At 49.2% G+C, this 16,106-nt stretch overlaps 6 protein-coding genes across 6 annotated transcripts; 2 read left to right on the forward strand and 4 right to left on the reverse strand.

Annotated features, from left to right (window-relative positions):
* Positions 1–15: 15 nt before the first annotated feature.
* Positions 16–937, reverse strand: J7T55_006559 (uncharacterized protein; the record flags this gene model as incomplete). Its single annotated transcript, XM_053145636.1, has 2 exons — positions 16–629; positions 838–937. The coding sequence occupies 2 exons, from the start codon at positions 935–937 to the stop codon at positions 16–18; spliced, it is 714 nt and encodes a 237-aa protein (XP_053001323.1).
* A 2,525-nt stretch (positions 938–3,462) lies between these two features.
* On the reverse strand, positions 3,463–4,690 carry J7T55_006560 (Galactose/lactose metabolism regulatory protein GAL80; the record flags this gene model as incomplete). Its single annotated transcript, XM_053145647.1, has 2 exons — positions 3,463–4,031; positions 4,093–4,690. 2 exons carry the CDS (start codon positions 4,688–4,690, stop codon positions 3,463–3,465), a joined length of 1,167 nt encoding a protein of 388 aa, XP_053001324.1.
* Positions 4,691–8,873: 4,183 nt separating this feature from the next.
* J7T55_006561 (uncharacterized protein) lies at positions 8,874–10,475 on the forward strand (the record flags this gene model as incomplete). Its single annotated transcript, XM_053145658.1, has 6 exons — positions 8,874–9,093; positions 9,165–9,221; positions 9,289–9,551; positions 9,760–9,914; positions 9,969–10,036; positions 10,114–10,475. The coding sequence occupies 6 exons, from the start codon at positions 8,874–8,876 to the stop codon at positions 10,473–10,475; spliced, it is 1,125 nt and encodes a 374-aa protein (XP_053001325.1).
* A 947-nt stretch (positions 10,476–11,422) lies between these two features.
* On the forward strand, positions 11,423–12,117 carry J7T55_006562 (uncharacterized protein; the record flags this gene model as incomplete). The annotated part of the gene is made up of 3 exons (XM_053130037.1): positions 11,423–11,697; positions 11,776–11,918; positions 11,975–12,117. 3 exons carry the CDS (start codon positions 11,423–11,425, stop codon positions 12,115–12,117), a joined length of 561 nt encoding a protein of 186 aa, XP_053001326.1.
* A 168-nt stretch (positions 12,118–12,285) lies between these two features.
* On the reverse strand, positions 12,286–13,731 carry J7T55_006563 (glycoside hydrolase family 5 protein; the record flags this gene model as incomplete). Its single annotated transcript, XM_053130047.1, has 5 exons — positions 12,286–12,840; positions 12,936–13,237; positions 13,288–13,342; positions 13,405–13,485; positions 13,540–13,731. 5 exons carry the CDS (start codon positions 13,729–13,731, stop codon positions 12,286–12,288), a joined length of 1,185 nt encoding a protein of 394 aa, XP_053001327.1.
* An 886-nt stretch (positions 13,732–14,617) lies between these two features.
* Positions 14,618–15,628, reverse strand: J7T55_006564 (rnase z; the record flags this gene model as incomplete). Its single annotated transcript, XM_053130058.1, has 1 exon — positions 14,618–15,628. One exon carries the CDS (start codon positions 15,626–15,628, stop codon positions 14,618–14,620), a length of 1,011 nt encoding a protein of 336 aa, XP_053001328.1.
* Between the last annotated feature and the right edge of the window lie 478 nt (positions 15,629–16,106).

The following is a 16,106-nucleotide window of genomic DNA, read 5'->3' on the forward strand; positions in this document are numbered from 1 at the left end:
ATACAGAGTGGACCATTAAACAGTGTTTCTGTAAACCGTGATGACGCCGTTTCCGCCGCAGATCTGCTTGTCATTGCCACCACATGGGATATCACATGTCATTGGGCAATCCAGATCATATGCGTTTTTAGCACCTGGGGTCATGTTGTTGCCGCAGAAGCACTCATTGCCGTTTTCTACACCACCGTACTTGTACTTGCCGTTGGTGGCGCAATAGCTTGTACACATATCCAGAGTCATGCCGTTCTTCACCCAGAGAACATCCGGAAGCACTCGAGCGCCCTGTAATTCCATATAACAGCTCTCGAAGGCCCATGTACCGACCTTGGATGGTGGTTTTGGAGCAAGAAGTTTTGTATTGTTGAAAATTGAAAGAGAAAGGCTCCCCCCACAGTTCTGCAGAGAGTTTCCCGGGCAGTTCATGTCGCATTTTGCCTGGTTTGGATAGAGTGTCGAGCTCTCAAGAAGAATTTTTCCGCAGTAGCAATCTTTCCCAAATTCCAAACCGGAAAGAGGCATATTCTTTGTGCCACAATATTGAAGGCATTTCTCGATAGTCATTCCTTGATCATCACCAAGCCATCCGCTTTGAAGTGCATGTCCGGTTTTGCCTTCCGCAGCGCAGCCAACTATGCTTTTGTCAACAAAACCTTTTCCCATGGATTTCCTCCGTGATTTCAGAAGAAAGGATGAAGGAATATTAATAACATGGTGTTAGAAGTGGTTGAATAGACAGCCCTTCTCCAAAATTTCCCGCAGATATTATAGAAGTCGCCGGTGTCTGAGATCATTCTCGTGCAAAGTGGACGTGGCGAGACTGATAGAAGATTTGCTTACTGTATTCGTAGCCACGGAAAGTATAGCCTGGTTGCATGGTGCCATTGAAAGCGGCAACAGCTGCCGTGGTTGCGCGCGCAATCGCAGCTAAGGTTGGCATCTTCAAGAATGGATGAAGTAATATTTCAAAGAAGATGGTAATGGGAATCTTCAGGAAATCTGAACAAGTAGTATTTCTGAAGTTTGTGCAGAACACCAAGGAGACTAAGTCTTAGGAGTACAAGTGCTAGTCAAATGAATGAATAACTCTGATTTTCTTTTGGATTGGCTACTTTCGAAGATTCTGAGTTTGCTCAAGAAATGCTCATACGATCAAGTCTGGGTCTCAGTGAGCAGGTTTAAGGAATTTGTAGGTTCACGATGTGATGGAACAAAGACCTGAGACGGGAAAATGCCAATGCCGCGGAGGTTGTCGATCTGTCCAAGGGGTAAAGGAAATCCCCGTCTGAGCTGCGGGCGAGAGGCTCGGCGCGATGAAGAAGGCGGGCTGGTTCTGCGAATCTTGCAGTTTTGTCGATGCCGAGTTCCGACTCAAACTCAATTGTGCCCTCAACATGGTCACTCAAAATATTCGGAAGCCGCGCGTGAAAGTAAGTCCTTTGATGGCTCTCGTCACACAGACAAAGATGGGGCGGGGAGCCAAGACCGTTCAAGATGAGCACAAAAGAAAGTTCGGATGTGAGATTAAAGGTGCTCCGAGCCGTGAACATAGCCTCGCTGTTCAAGCCTCACCTTTGGGGGTCACTTCGAAGGATGGCTTTGCCTTGGTGGAGAGACGGGACGCTGGATCACTTGTGCGAGACACATGTTGGGAGCGGTGAAAGCCCTGATTCCAAGCACAAGACCTCCATTTCTTCATGTGGCCACCTGCGGATGGAGCATAGCCAAGTAAATCGTTGAGCAACGACGTCAAAGTTATTCCAGGCCTAGTCTGCCGGCCAAGTCGTGTTGCTCTCTGCTATTGAAACTATTTTAGATGGCTGCTGTAGTATGGTTCATTGGTATCTCAATTTGAAAGCTCCGGCTCGATCGATCGAATCAAGGCTTATAAAAGACAAAATCTGTATGAGTATGATATGGCAATAGCTTTAGTTCAACAATGACCGCGATGCGTCTAGCATTCAGGAGAACCCCAAAACCCTTCTATATTGAGCCTCAGTTCCATTCGAGCGGACGCAAGCTAGTGCTCAAAGTTCTGAAACTGTCGGGAATTTTTGTTTAGTACGTCTGCCTTCATGCCCCTGATTTGTTGGTGCCACCGGAGACGATAGTTGATGTTTTTGGTGTTCTTGGTCTTGGTGTCATGGGCCGTGAGAAATTGCTCATGGCTGGACTCTGAGGAGTCTGATGGTAGAGGGCAGAGATAGGGCTCTGTAGTGGCGAATTAAGTTCTTGCAATCTATCAGCCTTGTTTGGTGTATGTCTTTGAGGTTGAGACTGCTTCTGCTTTTGGAGCAGCATTTGCTTTTGCATGACCATCCGCCTGTCGATTCTTCTCTTCCTACGACCCCTGTTTCTGAACATTATGATGCTGTAAATCAAGAGCATGAGTAGAGATATTGTAAGAAATGCCGCAAGAGCCCCCGAGGGATGCGGACTGTACTTGTTCGCCAGCTGCAAGCCAATGCCTCCTTGTATAATAGCAACGGCCATCAAGCACCGACCGTACCACGCGTGAATATTCCACATGAGCAAGTACTCTTTATGGCTAATAGCGAAGCGCTGGTGAATAAATCCAATGAAAGGCTGAAAAATTGTGAGGGCAATCAACGCTGTACCTAGCTGAGGGTGCGCAGCGTTCCAATCCTGTGATCCTAAGTTAGCTTGATCGGAGTTCAGGCGCCCTTGAGACTGTGGCTTTACAATTCCAGTTTGGACTGCCATCCAGCAACCAATCCCAAACCCTATTATAATCATAAGAATCCCTGTAAGCTGGCAGTACATATGAATGTTTGTCCGTCCACGTCCAGATGGTCCAATATGTGTCGCGATAGCGCCGAGCGGGAATACTATTGTGTATGCACCGGCCATCAAGCAAGCATGGGCTGTTTGAATGGCCCCGCTCCGAATTGAATCTGGTAGACTTGGAATACCTTCTATTGAATTATTTGATTCTTGGAGTTCTTTTGTTGCTTCTTCGCTATCTACCGCGTGTGCATGTTGTTGTGGTACCGTGACGGCTGTCGACAGAGGCTCGATTTCGACACTAACAACTTCATTCCAATTCTCGCTGGCGAGTACTATAGGGTTCGGTGAGCTACTTACACCATTTATGACATTAGTTATGCTAGTATTTTTCTTACCAAGATGCAGCGCCAGTGCGACTACAGCAGCTGATGATACTCGCATTTTCAAGCGTGACGTCTACAGTGTTCAGACACTCTCCCATCTCTTTCCAACCACGAGTATGTAGAGGATCCGGACAAAGACCTTCATTAATTGAAAAGGTTTTGAATGATAGCTGCAATAGACGTGAAAGAAAAAGAAATATAGGTGAAATCGACCCGACTGCCCAATACTACCAACAAAGACTTCTTGGCAGATCATGGGACCAATGAATCCGGCATCTTGAGAGTGTCTGGAATGAGAACCAATCAAAACAAATAGCCGTTTCCGCTATTCGTTTCAGGCGGGTTTCCAGCTTGCCAAAAGCGTGTCCAACTGTTCATGACGCTTGAATGCATCTGAGAAATTCGGATATGTCCGTGGAAATCCTTCGACTGCCTCTGCGTGAAACAAATCATATAGTTTAGCAACGCTGCGACCTACAATCGGCAGGTCTAATTCTTCCTCCCACTCAGGCCATTCCCATTGCACATTGCGGATCTCTTCCGTCTGAAAATCGTGCACCTCGATTGTCACTGGTTCAGAATACGAGTTTGCGTGCAAAGAAGTTCCGCTGGGCGCTGTAAGCCGGATCTCGCCCTTCTCGCAGTTGATGTGCCATGTCAGGGCCGGCTCCCCCTTGAATTGCTGTCCACGGCGAAAGCGGACTAGCAAACTCGCACCCTTTTGCGCAACTGCGGAGCCACTCATGGACGCGGTGACTGTGATAAGATCCGGGACGTCAGAGGTGACTGTTTTAACAATAGTGTTTGTAGCTGGATCACGGAGTTTCATTTCTGGTCGTTGGAGCTGGAGGTGAGAATGAACATCGGCCGCTTCTCCTATGACAGATTGGACGTAATCGAACACTTTGATCACGGTGAGCCTCCCTTCTCAATAGCATAGTTTCGTGCGAGGCGGATAACTCACTGTGTGCGAAGCCTATCATGAAGATGTTGCCGCCTATCTTCTTCTCGGCGAAATATCCCAGCCCCTCGGCGACCATCTCGCGATCATTGGTGCCTCCATGAGCCCTTACTTCACTACTCAGCATCTTGCCCAAGCTTGCGTCGTGCAGTAGTTCCTTCAACTTCAACACAACAGGCGCCAGCCGCCCCTGCAGCCCTACCATTGTGCGGGTGCCTCTCTCGGCTGCCAAGTTGGCCAGCTCCCGTGAACGCTCTACATCATGTGTCAATGGCCATTCCACAAAGACTGCCTTGCCAGCCTCGACGCTTGGCTTGATGAGACTGTAATGCGTGTCAACTCGTGTGCAGCAAAGCACAAGATCGACCTCGGGATCAGCTGCGAGCGCTGTCGGGTTGCCATATGCTCGAGTCTTTTCGGGATCGAGGCCGTAGGTCTTGATAGCCCTTCTGGCTGCGTCAGTGCTAGAGTTACACAAAGCAACGATGTTGTACTTGGCGCGGCCGCGTGCTGAGAGGAGATAAGGCAAATGAGCACTGCTGGCCCAAGAGGTCACTGCTGAAGAGGATAGGCCGATGATGGCCAGACGGATGGGCGCCATTGTATGCAAGAATTATCTAGGTATGATGTATCACCGGAAGAGTGAACAGGTGACTCAGTCCAGATGACATAGAAATATCCCCGAATTATTGTCCATCAGGGATGTTTATATGGATGCCAATGATCCTTCCTTGATGGCTTGGTAATGCGGTGGATTTATAAGCACACAGCTCGCACCCGATAGCGTCATTTTCCCTGCCTAGATGGCACACAGCAGCTCGACCTTATTTAGGCATGTCTTGAGAAGGAAAACAAATCAATCCATTATCGCAGTATTCTCAGTAGCAGAAATGCAGATACTGAAGCACGTCGTTGGAATTCTTCCTGAAGTGCATTGTCCAGGGACGAGGACGTGCGGGGCGTCACAGGCAACTCCTGACAGACCCCCTACACCAACACCCCAAAAGTGTATGTCAGCAAGAAATCTAAAGAAAGAAGGGCTCGGAGTGATATCGGTTCTTTTCGCATTTCATGGCTGAAATATTACACCCGAATATGTAGTTACTAAGATTTGCTCCGGATTGTATGTGTCTTGCCTGGCATAATTATGTGTTCTGGGTAACCACATTACCTAGTCCTTCCACCACCGTACTCTCACGAAATCACATAATTCGACAGGGTCAAAATCATCACATAATTTGCACATGAATAGTGGGACGGTCCTATAGGTAGGCAAACTTACGATTGGGTTCGATTCATTTCGTCGTTGAGCAGTTAGGCCGCCGATAGGGACAACTAGGCACACTAGCGAGCTACAAAATGATACAAGCGCACAAAAGATTGTATTCGTTTTGGCCCTGGTCGGAAAGGTTCTCAACTAAAATGCAAGTAAGAAGTTAGACGTTCAATTAGAAGTTGACGGATTTCGAGGCGCACATGTATCTCCCCAGTACTTATCCCCCTACAGTCGCCGGCTTTCTGTATCGTCTCATAGTCTTCCTCGTAAACCTGCAACCTCCTCACAAAGATTGTCGAGTCCAAATTAATACCACCCCTATTATATCAGAATTTGAAGACATAAGTCTAATTAATCTGGCTTATCGATCCATCTCAAGATGCGCTTCTTCCTGTCATTTGCATTCTTTGTGGGCTTCGCTACCGCGGCGCCGACGTTGGGCCGATTCTACCAAACCCAGACGCAAGACCGCACAGTGACAGTACACGCCGAGACGCCGGTCCCACCACCTTCTACGATACCCCCTTTCTGCGACAACGGGTTGCTGTCAGATGAGGTCTATATAATCAGCAATCCTTCAGGCAGGTGCGGCAAACACACCCTCGAACCATGCACGGAATGCGCAGATAAGGTAGAAGGTCTCTGTGGTGATACCTGCGTCCATGCAATGAACTCAACAACCGGTGATCCCGCGAGGATGTACGGTCTGTCACATCCACACAAAAAGGGAGGGTTCTTTACTCTCTACAACGGAACAAGCTGCCAGTCGGACACGATGTACCTAAGATATCCTGCGCAGAGGGTGGGCACCGGCCCGGTGCGCTATGTGCAAACAACGCATGTGAAACCCATGGAGGTCTCCCCATTTATGAGTTTCCTTTATCTCCACACTAGAAAATAAGAAGAGGTAGATTCGACATATGGCGGCCTCTCTGGTGTATGAATCTTGAGCATTGGATATAGACGTTGAAGGTCAACAGAGGGCGGCCTAAAAGGGGTTAGAGGTTGGCTTGCTTGTGATGCGAAATCAACAGTCTTAGGAATCTGAATAGAATGCACCTCGAAAGGAATTCTGGAAAAACTTGAACTTTCAAATTCGCCAAATGACTTTTCAAACACAATTTGGAAGCTTCAACTGCTGACTCAAGGCTCATAGAAACCACTGGCTGAAGATGGGGGGTGATGGCTCGGGAGAGCGCTGCTTCGACCAATTCCATCGATATCGACTAAACTAATAACTGATTATTTATGTGATCTCCATGCAGTACTTGAATTCTGACCGAGGGAGCATCTACAATTTTAGAAACGAGGATTCGGAGCAAGCCATTGCTTAAGAAATCTTTGAATGGCTCTAGGATCGATAGTACAGGGTAGGAAATCCCGATTTTGATGATGTATATTACACTACTTTCGTAAACAGGGCATGTTAGACATTTTGAGCGCCGTAAGAAAGTCTGGATCCGAACCTTGTGTCTCCTCCCCGGTTCCCGTCCTAGCCTCCCGTACTTACTAGCAGATGGCGTGCCGAACATGTACACGCGGTCGTCTGCGGTGGGTCAAACTGAACATTCCAAATAGCATTGCCCATGCACAAGCAAACGGACTGTAGTTAAAAGTCCGAGGCGCAAGACTCGAGCGGTCCCAACTCGGCCTTTCTTTACTCGTTTCGCACCAAGGACTGGCATCGGGCACAACTGGTCGGAGCCAACAACAGTTCAATGGTCAGAATTCGTGGCGATCTTTTCTACTTACTTAGTGATATTGAAATTTGTGTACTCTTCCAAGATGGTTGGGACGCAGGCGGCATAAATAACCAAGCTCCATGGTCACGAGCAAGCCAGGGGAAATCAGCTCTTCACGAGAGAACCGGTATCCAACAACCAGATCTCATCCGCACATTTGGTGGCGAACCCCATAAAATCGACCTGATCAGCCTCAGATCTCGCTCGCCTCCTGGTTCCTGGGTTTTCTTTTGGTTCTGCGCGCCTGTTATGTAGCGGGTCGGTTTAGTGCGCCTCAGGCTGTTACCCGGCCGCACCACTTGCGAGCGCTATTATCAATCTAGCTTTGTCTATGCACTGCTCAAATCGGTGAGTTGATCTAGGGTGGTGCGCTAGGCAAGGCCCCCATTAGCGTTCCGGACCGCGCATCGTTGGGCGATCACGGGTCTCGGATGTCCATAGTCAGCTCTTCCCAGGAACGGACGACGCCAGGACAGGGCATCCCATAATTGTGAGTTCAAGAGAGAACCCTGTGTGTTCGAATTGAATTGAAGTGAACATCCAAAAATTGTAAGCTTCCAGCAACATTACTATGCCGATTTTGATCGTCCACAAGTGAGCATGGCCTCGTTGTAATGCATCATACCAATGGCATAGAGCCAGGTTTTTCGGTATCAATTTTTCCCTCCTCAAAATTTGCTTGCATCCTTCCTGAATCTTCCTGGATTCGAGGTTTGGTCTGCATGAGACGGTCTCGTCAGGCAGCATCAGGCGTGGTCAGTCCCCGTTACAGGCTCCGGAAACTCACAGTCTCCCCACAGAGATTAATCATATCTCATTTGCTTGGCCCTTTCGCTTTGTTACTGCCGATTAGACATTTCGATATTGCAGGCAGTGGCCCACGTACCTTACCTATACACGCTACAGCGAGACAGTTGAGTCCCCCCCTCACAGAGCTGACATCACAATCATTTGAGACCCGGCTACCAAAAGTTGTGCCGAACTGTTGAATTGTCGAGCGCTCTTAGCGTACCGAGGTATTGGGCCATCCCTTATCAAGCTGAGCGTGTTGTGCATTTCTGCGGCGCAAGTCTGGTTCACGGCCACAGTCACAGCACCTGCATAGAGCACATGCACAGAGCACACCAAAGGATCAGATTTCAGCTCGGGCGATGATCCGAACCGCATATACTGAACATTCTAGGAAGGGCATTCCCTGAATGACGGAGTGACCAGGTCAAGGGGGTTGTCTTTGGCAAGCTCCAAATACGGGAGACATAGATTGGGAGGCGTCGTTCCTAGCCGGACCATCTGTCTGTGCGGAAGTCTTTAGGCTCACATTCATCGCTTTGACAAGACCCCATCCTGGTAAACTCTTCACCAGACGGTTCTAACTACTGCATCTAATGCAAGGCCTGATCTTGGGATCTGACGTGCCACCATCACCCCTGCCCTTGCAGTTCTCGTCCCGTCCTACCGGGACAGTGATCCATGGCTCCCGTGGAGCCTTTTGCATCCTCTCATTTGTATTCCGCGGTAGAATACTCGGGCGGCGTCTTGAAGTTGAGACATCGGACAGATATTAGCGTGGTGAGCCGACCGAGCCGATGAGATCGATCTGCGATGTCGAGCAGCAGCACTACTGTCTATTTGCCGATAAAGCGTATGCACCCCCTTCAGCGTCGCACTGGGCTCCGCCATGTGTCTCTATTGACGTTTTCTTCCTTGTAATATTCTCTGATGTCTGTTTCTCTTCGTGTGGCTCTATTTGGTTTTTCAAAACCAAGATGAAGCTCAGCCCCTGGTCGACTCATCAACGGCTTCCCCGACAGCTTCCTGGCAACGTCTCTCCCGATGTGATAGCTCAATTGGATTTCACTGATAAAACGACACTTGTTCCTGTGATATGGGCTATCGTGTTGCTTGAGGCGGTAGTAATTACCGTTGTGGTTGTAGCACGCCTCATAGTTCGTCGTGTTGTCATAGGCCGGCTTTTCATGGACGATGGTATGGCACCATTAAACCCTCCCCAGCATGATCTTCTTGTTGAAGACTGACTCCGTCGCACCGAAACACAGCTCTGATAGTCACCGCCAGCTTATTTACATTGGTATTTGGCGGAATAATTCTTGCTGGTATGATGTTTCCCTCCGCCATCTCCGTCCCGATGACTCTCGATCTGGCCTTGACATTGGGCAATAGCGACGCAATTTGGTCTCGGACAACACGTTTGGAATCTCAACTTCGCAACAATACTTCCTACAGTCAAACACTGTATCCTCTTCATGTTCATCGGAAACTCTCTTTCGGCCTGCGCTGTCGCCTTCACGAAATTATCAATCATCAGTTCATACTTGCGCGTATTCCCACACCAGAGTTTGCGCATCACGATGTATTTCACAATGGCCATTACGATCGGGTTGATGCTAGCCTCAATACCGGTTACCGTCTTTCAATGTGACCCAGTACGAGCAGCATGGGATTTTACTATTACTGATGGACGGGTAAGTAGGACTCATATCGTGGATTACTTCCTCTCCCTGCCTCAAGAGCTTTTATGCTTGCCAAGGAAGCATCTTGTGAACCTCGTATTCTTCATCTCCCATAAACGTTATCCAAGGCATTGAGATTGTTCTTTACGTCGAGAGCTCTTATTAATAACAAGTGCTACAGTGCTACGACTTCGTCGATTTCCTCTATGCGAGCACCGCTATTAGCACGGCGACAGATCTCATATTATGCACTGTCCCTATCCGATACCTCTGGTCTCTCAAAATACCCAAAAAGCAGAAGATAATTGTGTCCTTTTTGTTCTTCATAGGTGGAATGTACGTATCACCTGAGATCAGCGGGAAAAGGAAAGCTGGATTGACTTTTCTCAGGGCATGCGTCGCGAGCATTGTCAGGCTGGCCTTCTTGTCTCAATTGCGCAAACCAGTGGATGTACTGTGTGAGTTCTTCCTGCGTTCTATTTCCATCTCCTTGAAATTCACACAGTTCAATTATGATGCTAATGTTCATATACAGACAATCTAGTCACCTCTGTCTTGCTGACCATAACAGAGTGTACAATCGGTGTCGTCTGCGTGTCCTTACCTTCGCTCCGACCAATCTTCGCGAAGTGCCTTCCAGGCCTCTTCAACTCAAGCGGTCATACTACCGTCAAGTCTTCCGTCGCGAGGAGGGAAGCATACGCTATGGGCGTCTTACCTTCTAAGTCGACAGCAGAACGAGTTGGCGTCAATGAAATGGACGAAACGAACAGTCACTCGGGATTCGAGTCGAGCCCTCCTTTCGAAATGCCATGGACAGATACATATTTCCTACACGCGAGCCACAAGCGTGCGTCCCTGTCATCCTCGGATTATGGAACTGGGATAGCGATGTGAATTGGATGGGAAGGACTATGGCTGGGCCTGGCTTTTACTTTCATGTCGACAGTGTTGGAGCACAGGCGTTTCGGTACTGGCGCTGGAGTATAGGCAATAGGGTCTTTTCAACCCGGGGTATGTCTTATCCATGGCGTTACAATAGAACGATTGAGATGGGATTTGAATCTTGCCGCAAGTTCCAGTGATGTACAGTCCAATGTGATAAGGTTTATAGAACGCAATATCTAGAAGGCAGTCCTGGTTCCCAAGCTCACTTTCTAAGCGGAAGAGCATAAAGACCTTCAGAGTCAGTTGAATATCAATACAGAAATATACTGTATCTAACCTCTTGATGAAAGCGTTACCCATAGGGTCTACTCGGACTACCGAAGCAGGTGTGCAAGAGAAAGTTGACGGCAGCCAATATATACTTATACAAACATCCCACATATTCAGACTGGGAGGGAAAAGAAAACAACAAGAACACATGATAATGAATGGTGCTATTGATTGATTTTCAGGCATCGTTGGTTTTGTGGTAGAGTTTGTTGTCTGAACTATGCTTGCTTTAGTGACTCAGCTTGGACTTTGAATATTATGTTTGCAAAAGATATCCGGCCGCAAGAGATCCGGTAGTTAATGACTGACAAAGCTGAACATTTCATCCAAGGGCTTGCTACGTCTTTGCTTATGATTGAATGTGAGAAAAGGGGGAGGAGGTGGGCGTCGATTCACTGGTTGAGACCGATGAGTGACGATAACTGGACTCAATTCAGTTCATCCTCTGCCACTACAAAATCTCACGGCAGCTCTGTATTCTTGCTCTTCGAAACTCTTCTGCTCTACTCTTCACCCCGGGCTAAGCTATATCTTGCGCAACAACGTACGATGATCTACATGTTGCCTCTGTGCAAACCAAGAACATATCTGCTCTCAACCACCATCACCAGACCTGACTAAACAAGATGGCATCTTTTATCAACCTCCTCATTCTTTCCTATTTTGCCCTTACCGTTGGCGCCGCACCGACTACCCGTGATATCGGCAACTACGGCAAGTTCTCTGACTACTGCATGTGGCCGATGTACATCGATAACCCTAGCAATCCTACGGTGACCTTCGATGCCGACTGTTCTTCCACAAAGGGCGGAGCTGGCTTCAGTGCCCAACTGGCAAACTCCCAGCTCGACTTCAACGAGTGTTTCGTCAACAAGGGTGGAATTATGATGCCCTGGAAGGGGTAAGTATCCGCCAATTTACTGAGGAACATCCATAAAATAATTAAGGCCATACTAATGAGGGGATGTTCTTGTTCTAGTGGTGATGCCATGAAGACCTGCACCTGCAAAATTGACCTTTCAGCCTGCCCCGATCTACCTGGCGGCTGTCCAAACACATGGATGCGGTGCGAATGCCACAACGGAACCCCGGATACGATCACTGTCAGCATATTTGACCTTGGTCGGTTCTGTCCACATGGTAGTGAGGTCTGAGTTTCCGAGGCTGACTTATTACAGGAGACTACATTGGCGTTACTTGGTCCCCGGAGCACCAGAACAACCTGTTGGTCTGCCCCGCGCCCAACGGAGACACCATTGCGAAGTATCAGGGATGCACTAAGGACGGCGTAACGAGTCCGATCGACAAGTGCCCTTCTTAGAGGTCAATCTCCAAACCCAGGGCCATGGCAGGACTACTTTTGGACGGGACCACAAGGCTGGGTTTTGACAGCGAAAGTCGTTGAGAGAAATGATACATTAGAGCCAAGACTCAGAGATACGCTGATGCAAAAGTCCTTCTCATTGGGGATTTCTCTCTATGATGATCTTTAGTTGACCTTCCTGAACCACCTGTTCGATCTCTTCACACTGCCCGCCGTGCCATTGATATTTGCCGCACCGGCGGTTTGCAGAGTCGTTGGCAGCAGAGGCTCAATGACAGCCTTCCAAACAGTCTCATACAAGCCCGGTGAGCCATCCGCAGCCAAGCTGCCAGGCTCCAGACTACCGATCTGCGTGGAGTTTGCGCAGCATGGTGCGTAGGTGCCCCAGAATGGTCCCGCAGCCCATGCCGTCCATCCGATGTACTCCTCGTTGTCTTGCATGTACGCCAGAGCATCCTGAAGCATGTCCGCGCAACCTGTGGTGTTTGAGCCTCCAAACTCCGTAATCATGGCCTTGAGACTATGTTCCTTCAGCCACGCTGTTAGTGGGGCGAGGTTAGTGTCGAAGGGTTGCGTGCACTCGATATGGCTCCCGCTGAAGTCGACATCAAGGTATTCGTGGATATCCACGGCCCAGTTGTTTGCAGTGTCATTGATCTGGTAGATGTAGTCGGAGCTGGGCAAGTTGTCGCCGCCGTAGTTCTGCGTCCATGAGTGGCCCTGCTATACATTAGTCACCTGCTACGTAGCCCGAAACGATACGTTTTGGATGGATCTCGGAAAGTCAACCGTAGCAAGAAAAGGATTATACTAACTCCGGTCCAGGCGTTGCCTGGTACAAGGATGAGATTCGTCGCCCCGGCTTTGCGGATGGCATCCACAGCAGCTTGGTCATTCTGCAGAACCAGGGTCGTCGGCATGTCATGGGGCTCGTTCATCAGACCGAAGATGACACGAGAGTTGTTGGCAAATCGTGAGGCCAATTCACCCCAGAAGGCCGCGAAGTCCTCGGTCGTAGAGGCATTGGGGTCGGTCGTGTTTCCAATAACGCTGCCAGAATAGGGCTGGGCACTAGGATCGTTATATCTCATGTAGTTGTGCGGGTCAAGGATGGCGTCTGGTTGATTGTGAGCTACTGATTTAGAGGGGCTCTTGGTATTCACTTACAGGCATTCTTGGTTAGAGTGATATAATCAATAGCTTGCTTGTAGTAACCGAAGTGCTGCACATCATCCATGAGTGACTGTCAAAGAGACAAGTGAAATGCTCAAGAGTTCGTCTTACCGTTTCATTAAACTTGGAGCCCAGGCCATACTCCACTGGAGCCATCCGTTCTAGCAGAAACGCAACACGGAACAAGTTGACCTACAAAATCATCAGCTTGGCCGTCCTATCAAATCTCGGTATGTGGGCACGAACCTTGTTCTCGTCCACGTATGTGTCGATAGCCGCCTCATTGATAAAGGCATAATCCACGCCGAACGTGCCTGGAAGACCCTGACCCTTCGTCCCATAGACTCCAAATTCACCACCGGACTCAGCTACACCGGCATAATAAATAGTGGCTTGTGCCCCTACGAGGGACGACGCGAGGGTAAGGAACGACTTCATTATGCTCAATCAAAATAACGATCGGTGTGGGTATGGAACACAATGGGCACCACGTCGTCACAGCACGCGGAGGGCATCCGTGAGATATACATTATATACGCACCACGCAATCACAAGTAGGCGGGGAATACGGGCGGAGGTGCAATCTCCTTCACGGATCTAGAATGCGATGCGCCCGGGGAGGTGGTCAACAGGGCACCCGTTCAGCCGGGGAGTCCATTACTGCAGTGACGGCACTTGTCATGGGTGGGAGAGCGTAACCGTGGCCGATCCGCCGTATTGTGGGCAGACATGGGACGGGGCGATGGACGTATTGAGGACGGCCATAGCACCGGGAGGCTCAAATTGGGTAACATGGAGCAGTTGCCTCCGGGTTAGTGCAGGGACTGGCGAGCATAAAGAATCTGCAGACGAGGGCCGATGGACAGCGAGAAAGGAGCTAAATTTCCGCCATCCCGGCGGAGCAGCTGCAGGTACAGAGCTGCATCGAGGAGGGCATTTGAGAAGGGTACTTTACCTGTGGCAAGCCAAGAATTCTGTCTCCTGACGAAGCTGTCCATCCCTGACTTGGCCCGGGGGGGGGGGGGAGGTGGCAGTTGTGAATAAGCCTTCGAGCCCCGACGGCACGTCTCCGTAGCGCGAGCTTGGGGAAAGACTCTCCGTGAACGTGCTTAGCTTACGTCATGCAAACTTATCACTCACTTCCATTGCAACAGTAAACGCGCAGGGCCGACGATCCCTGGTTAAAAGATCTCGGAGGCTTTGTCGCCTAGCGGAACTCTATGACAGTTGGATGTGCTTCCTTCGAGCCTCTATCAACGGCGAAGGGAGCTTGATGGTGTTTCTATGGAGGGAAAACAACTTGAGAGACGAAAGCACATGGCATTCAGCCTTTTGCCTCAGGATATCCATCAACCCATACGACGATATTAGGAGGCGGGCTGGGCATCTCGGCGAAGAACTGTCGAATATCCTTGTCACTGTAACGCAGACTGAAGTGCGTTAGCACAAAGGTGGTTTTCGGCCACTTGCGTATGATCTTCTCGAGATCTTGCCAAATGGTGTGCTTTGTCTTGATGGACTGCTGCCTGTGTTCCTCATACAGGAAACTGCATTCGGTGATGACGACAGGGATGCCGTCTTTAAGCCATTGAGGCTCCGAGGCAAGCGTGGCTGCTGTTGTGTCACCGAGGAAAGCAAAGACAGGTGCAGAGTGTGGCGCGGTGATCTCAACACCTGACTCCCGGAGCTGCTTGAGCTCGACACCCTTTCTGCCCACGTATTCTTGCTTCAGCTTCTTGGAGTGGACCTTGAAGACATAGCCGAGACAAGGAACTTGATGGTCGCAGTGGAAGGCTTCGGCTGTAAAATCGACTGTTCGCCTCAGCGGGACTGTGTCGCCGGCTCGAATGCCGTGTGTTTCGTGCGTCTGTAGCCAGTGCCGCTTCTGGGTGGTCGCGTGCAAAGACCCCTCCTCGGGAGCATCTTCATCTTCATCTTCATCGGCCGCGCTGGAGCCGGCTTGCTCGGTATCGTCTGCCGTCACGAGGCCGCCTTTGTTGAGTATTGTCTTTGATCTAAGGAAATCGTCGAGGGCGTTCTTCATCTCGACGGGGCAAAATATGTCGGGCGGATCATCGCGCTTGATGAAGGCTGGCGTTAGGAGGGTGTGGTCGCTGTGGCCATGCGTCAAGAAAATATGCTTGGGCCGCAGTCTGTTGATGATTATGCCTGCATCAAGGAGCAGATTGAGCTGCGGGATGACAAAGGAGGTATGCCATGCCGCTCGAGATTTGCCCGTGAGAACATATTGCTTGTATTTACCAGGAAATCGCCATTCGAGGATTTCCGAATGCGTGGATTGGGAGAGGGGGGTTGCAAAGCTCGCGTTTGTCATGTTGGAGACGAGCAGGTTGACAGCAGCTGGACTTGAATCAACTTTCGAAAGATGCGGCCGGGCGTGCAGCGATTGGCTCCTCCAAACTATAACTACCGCACTTGGGGACCTCGGGGGCTACAACCTAAGAGTCATACCGGCCTCTTGGTCATACCGACCTCTGGATCATGCCGGTCCCTAGTTGATCAAGGCATTGGTGATCAAGGCTCAAATGACCTCCTTCTCATGCTTCGAAGGAGCAAGAGTCGGCTCCATCGAGACACTTTCGGCACCAGGTGTACTTTTATAAGCTGCAGGAAATAGGATTTAACTCGATTCTCATAGACAGGCTTGTAAAGCTTTTATTCCCCCTTAAAAAAATACTATATTTACTTATTCTTTAAGATATTTATTACTTTAATTATATTTTAAAAATAACTATAAGCTTTTTAATTAAGTATTATTTTCTAATTTTTATATTTTTTTTAAATTTAAAATG

This window comes from Diaporthe amygdali (assembly GCF_026229845.1).
Source record: "Diaporthe amygdali strain CAA958 chromosome Unknown NODE_1_length_4327563_cov_65_473760, whole genome shotgun sequence".
NCBI classification, from domain to species: Eukaryota; Fungi; Ascomycota; class Sordariomycetes; order Diaporthales; family Diaporthaceae; genus Diaporthe; species Diaporthe amygdali.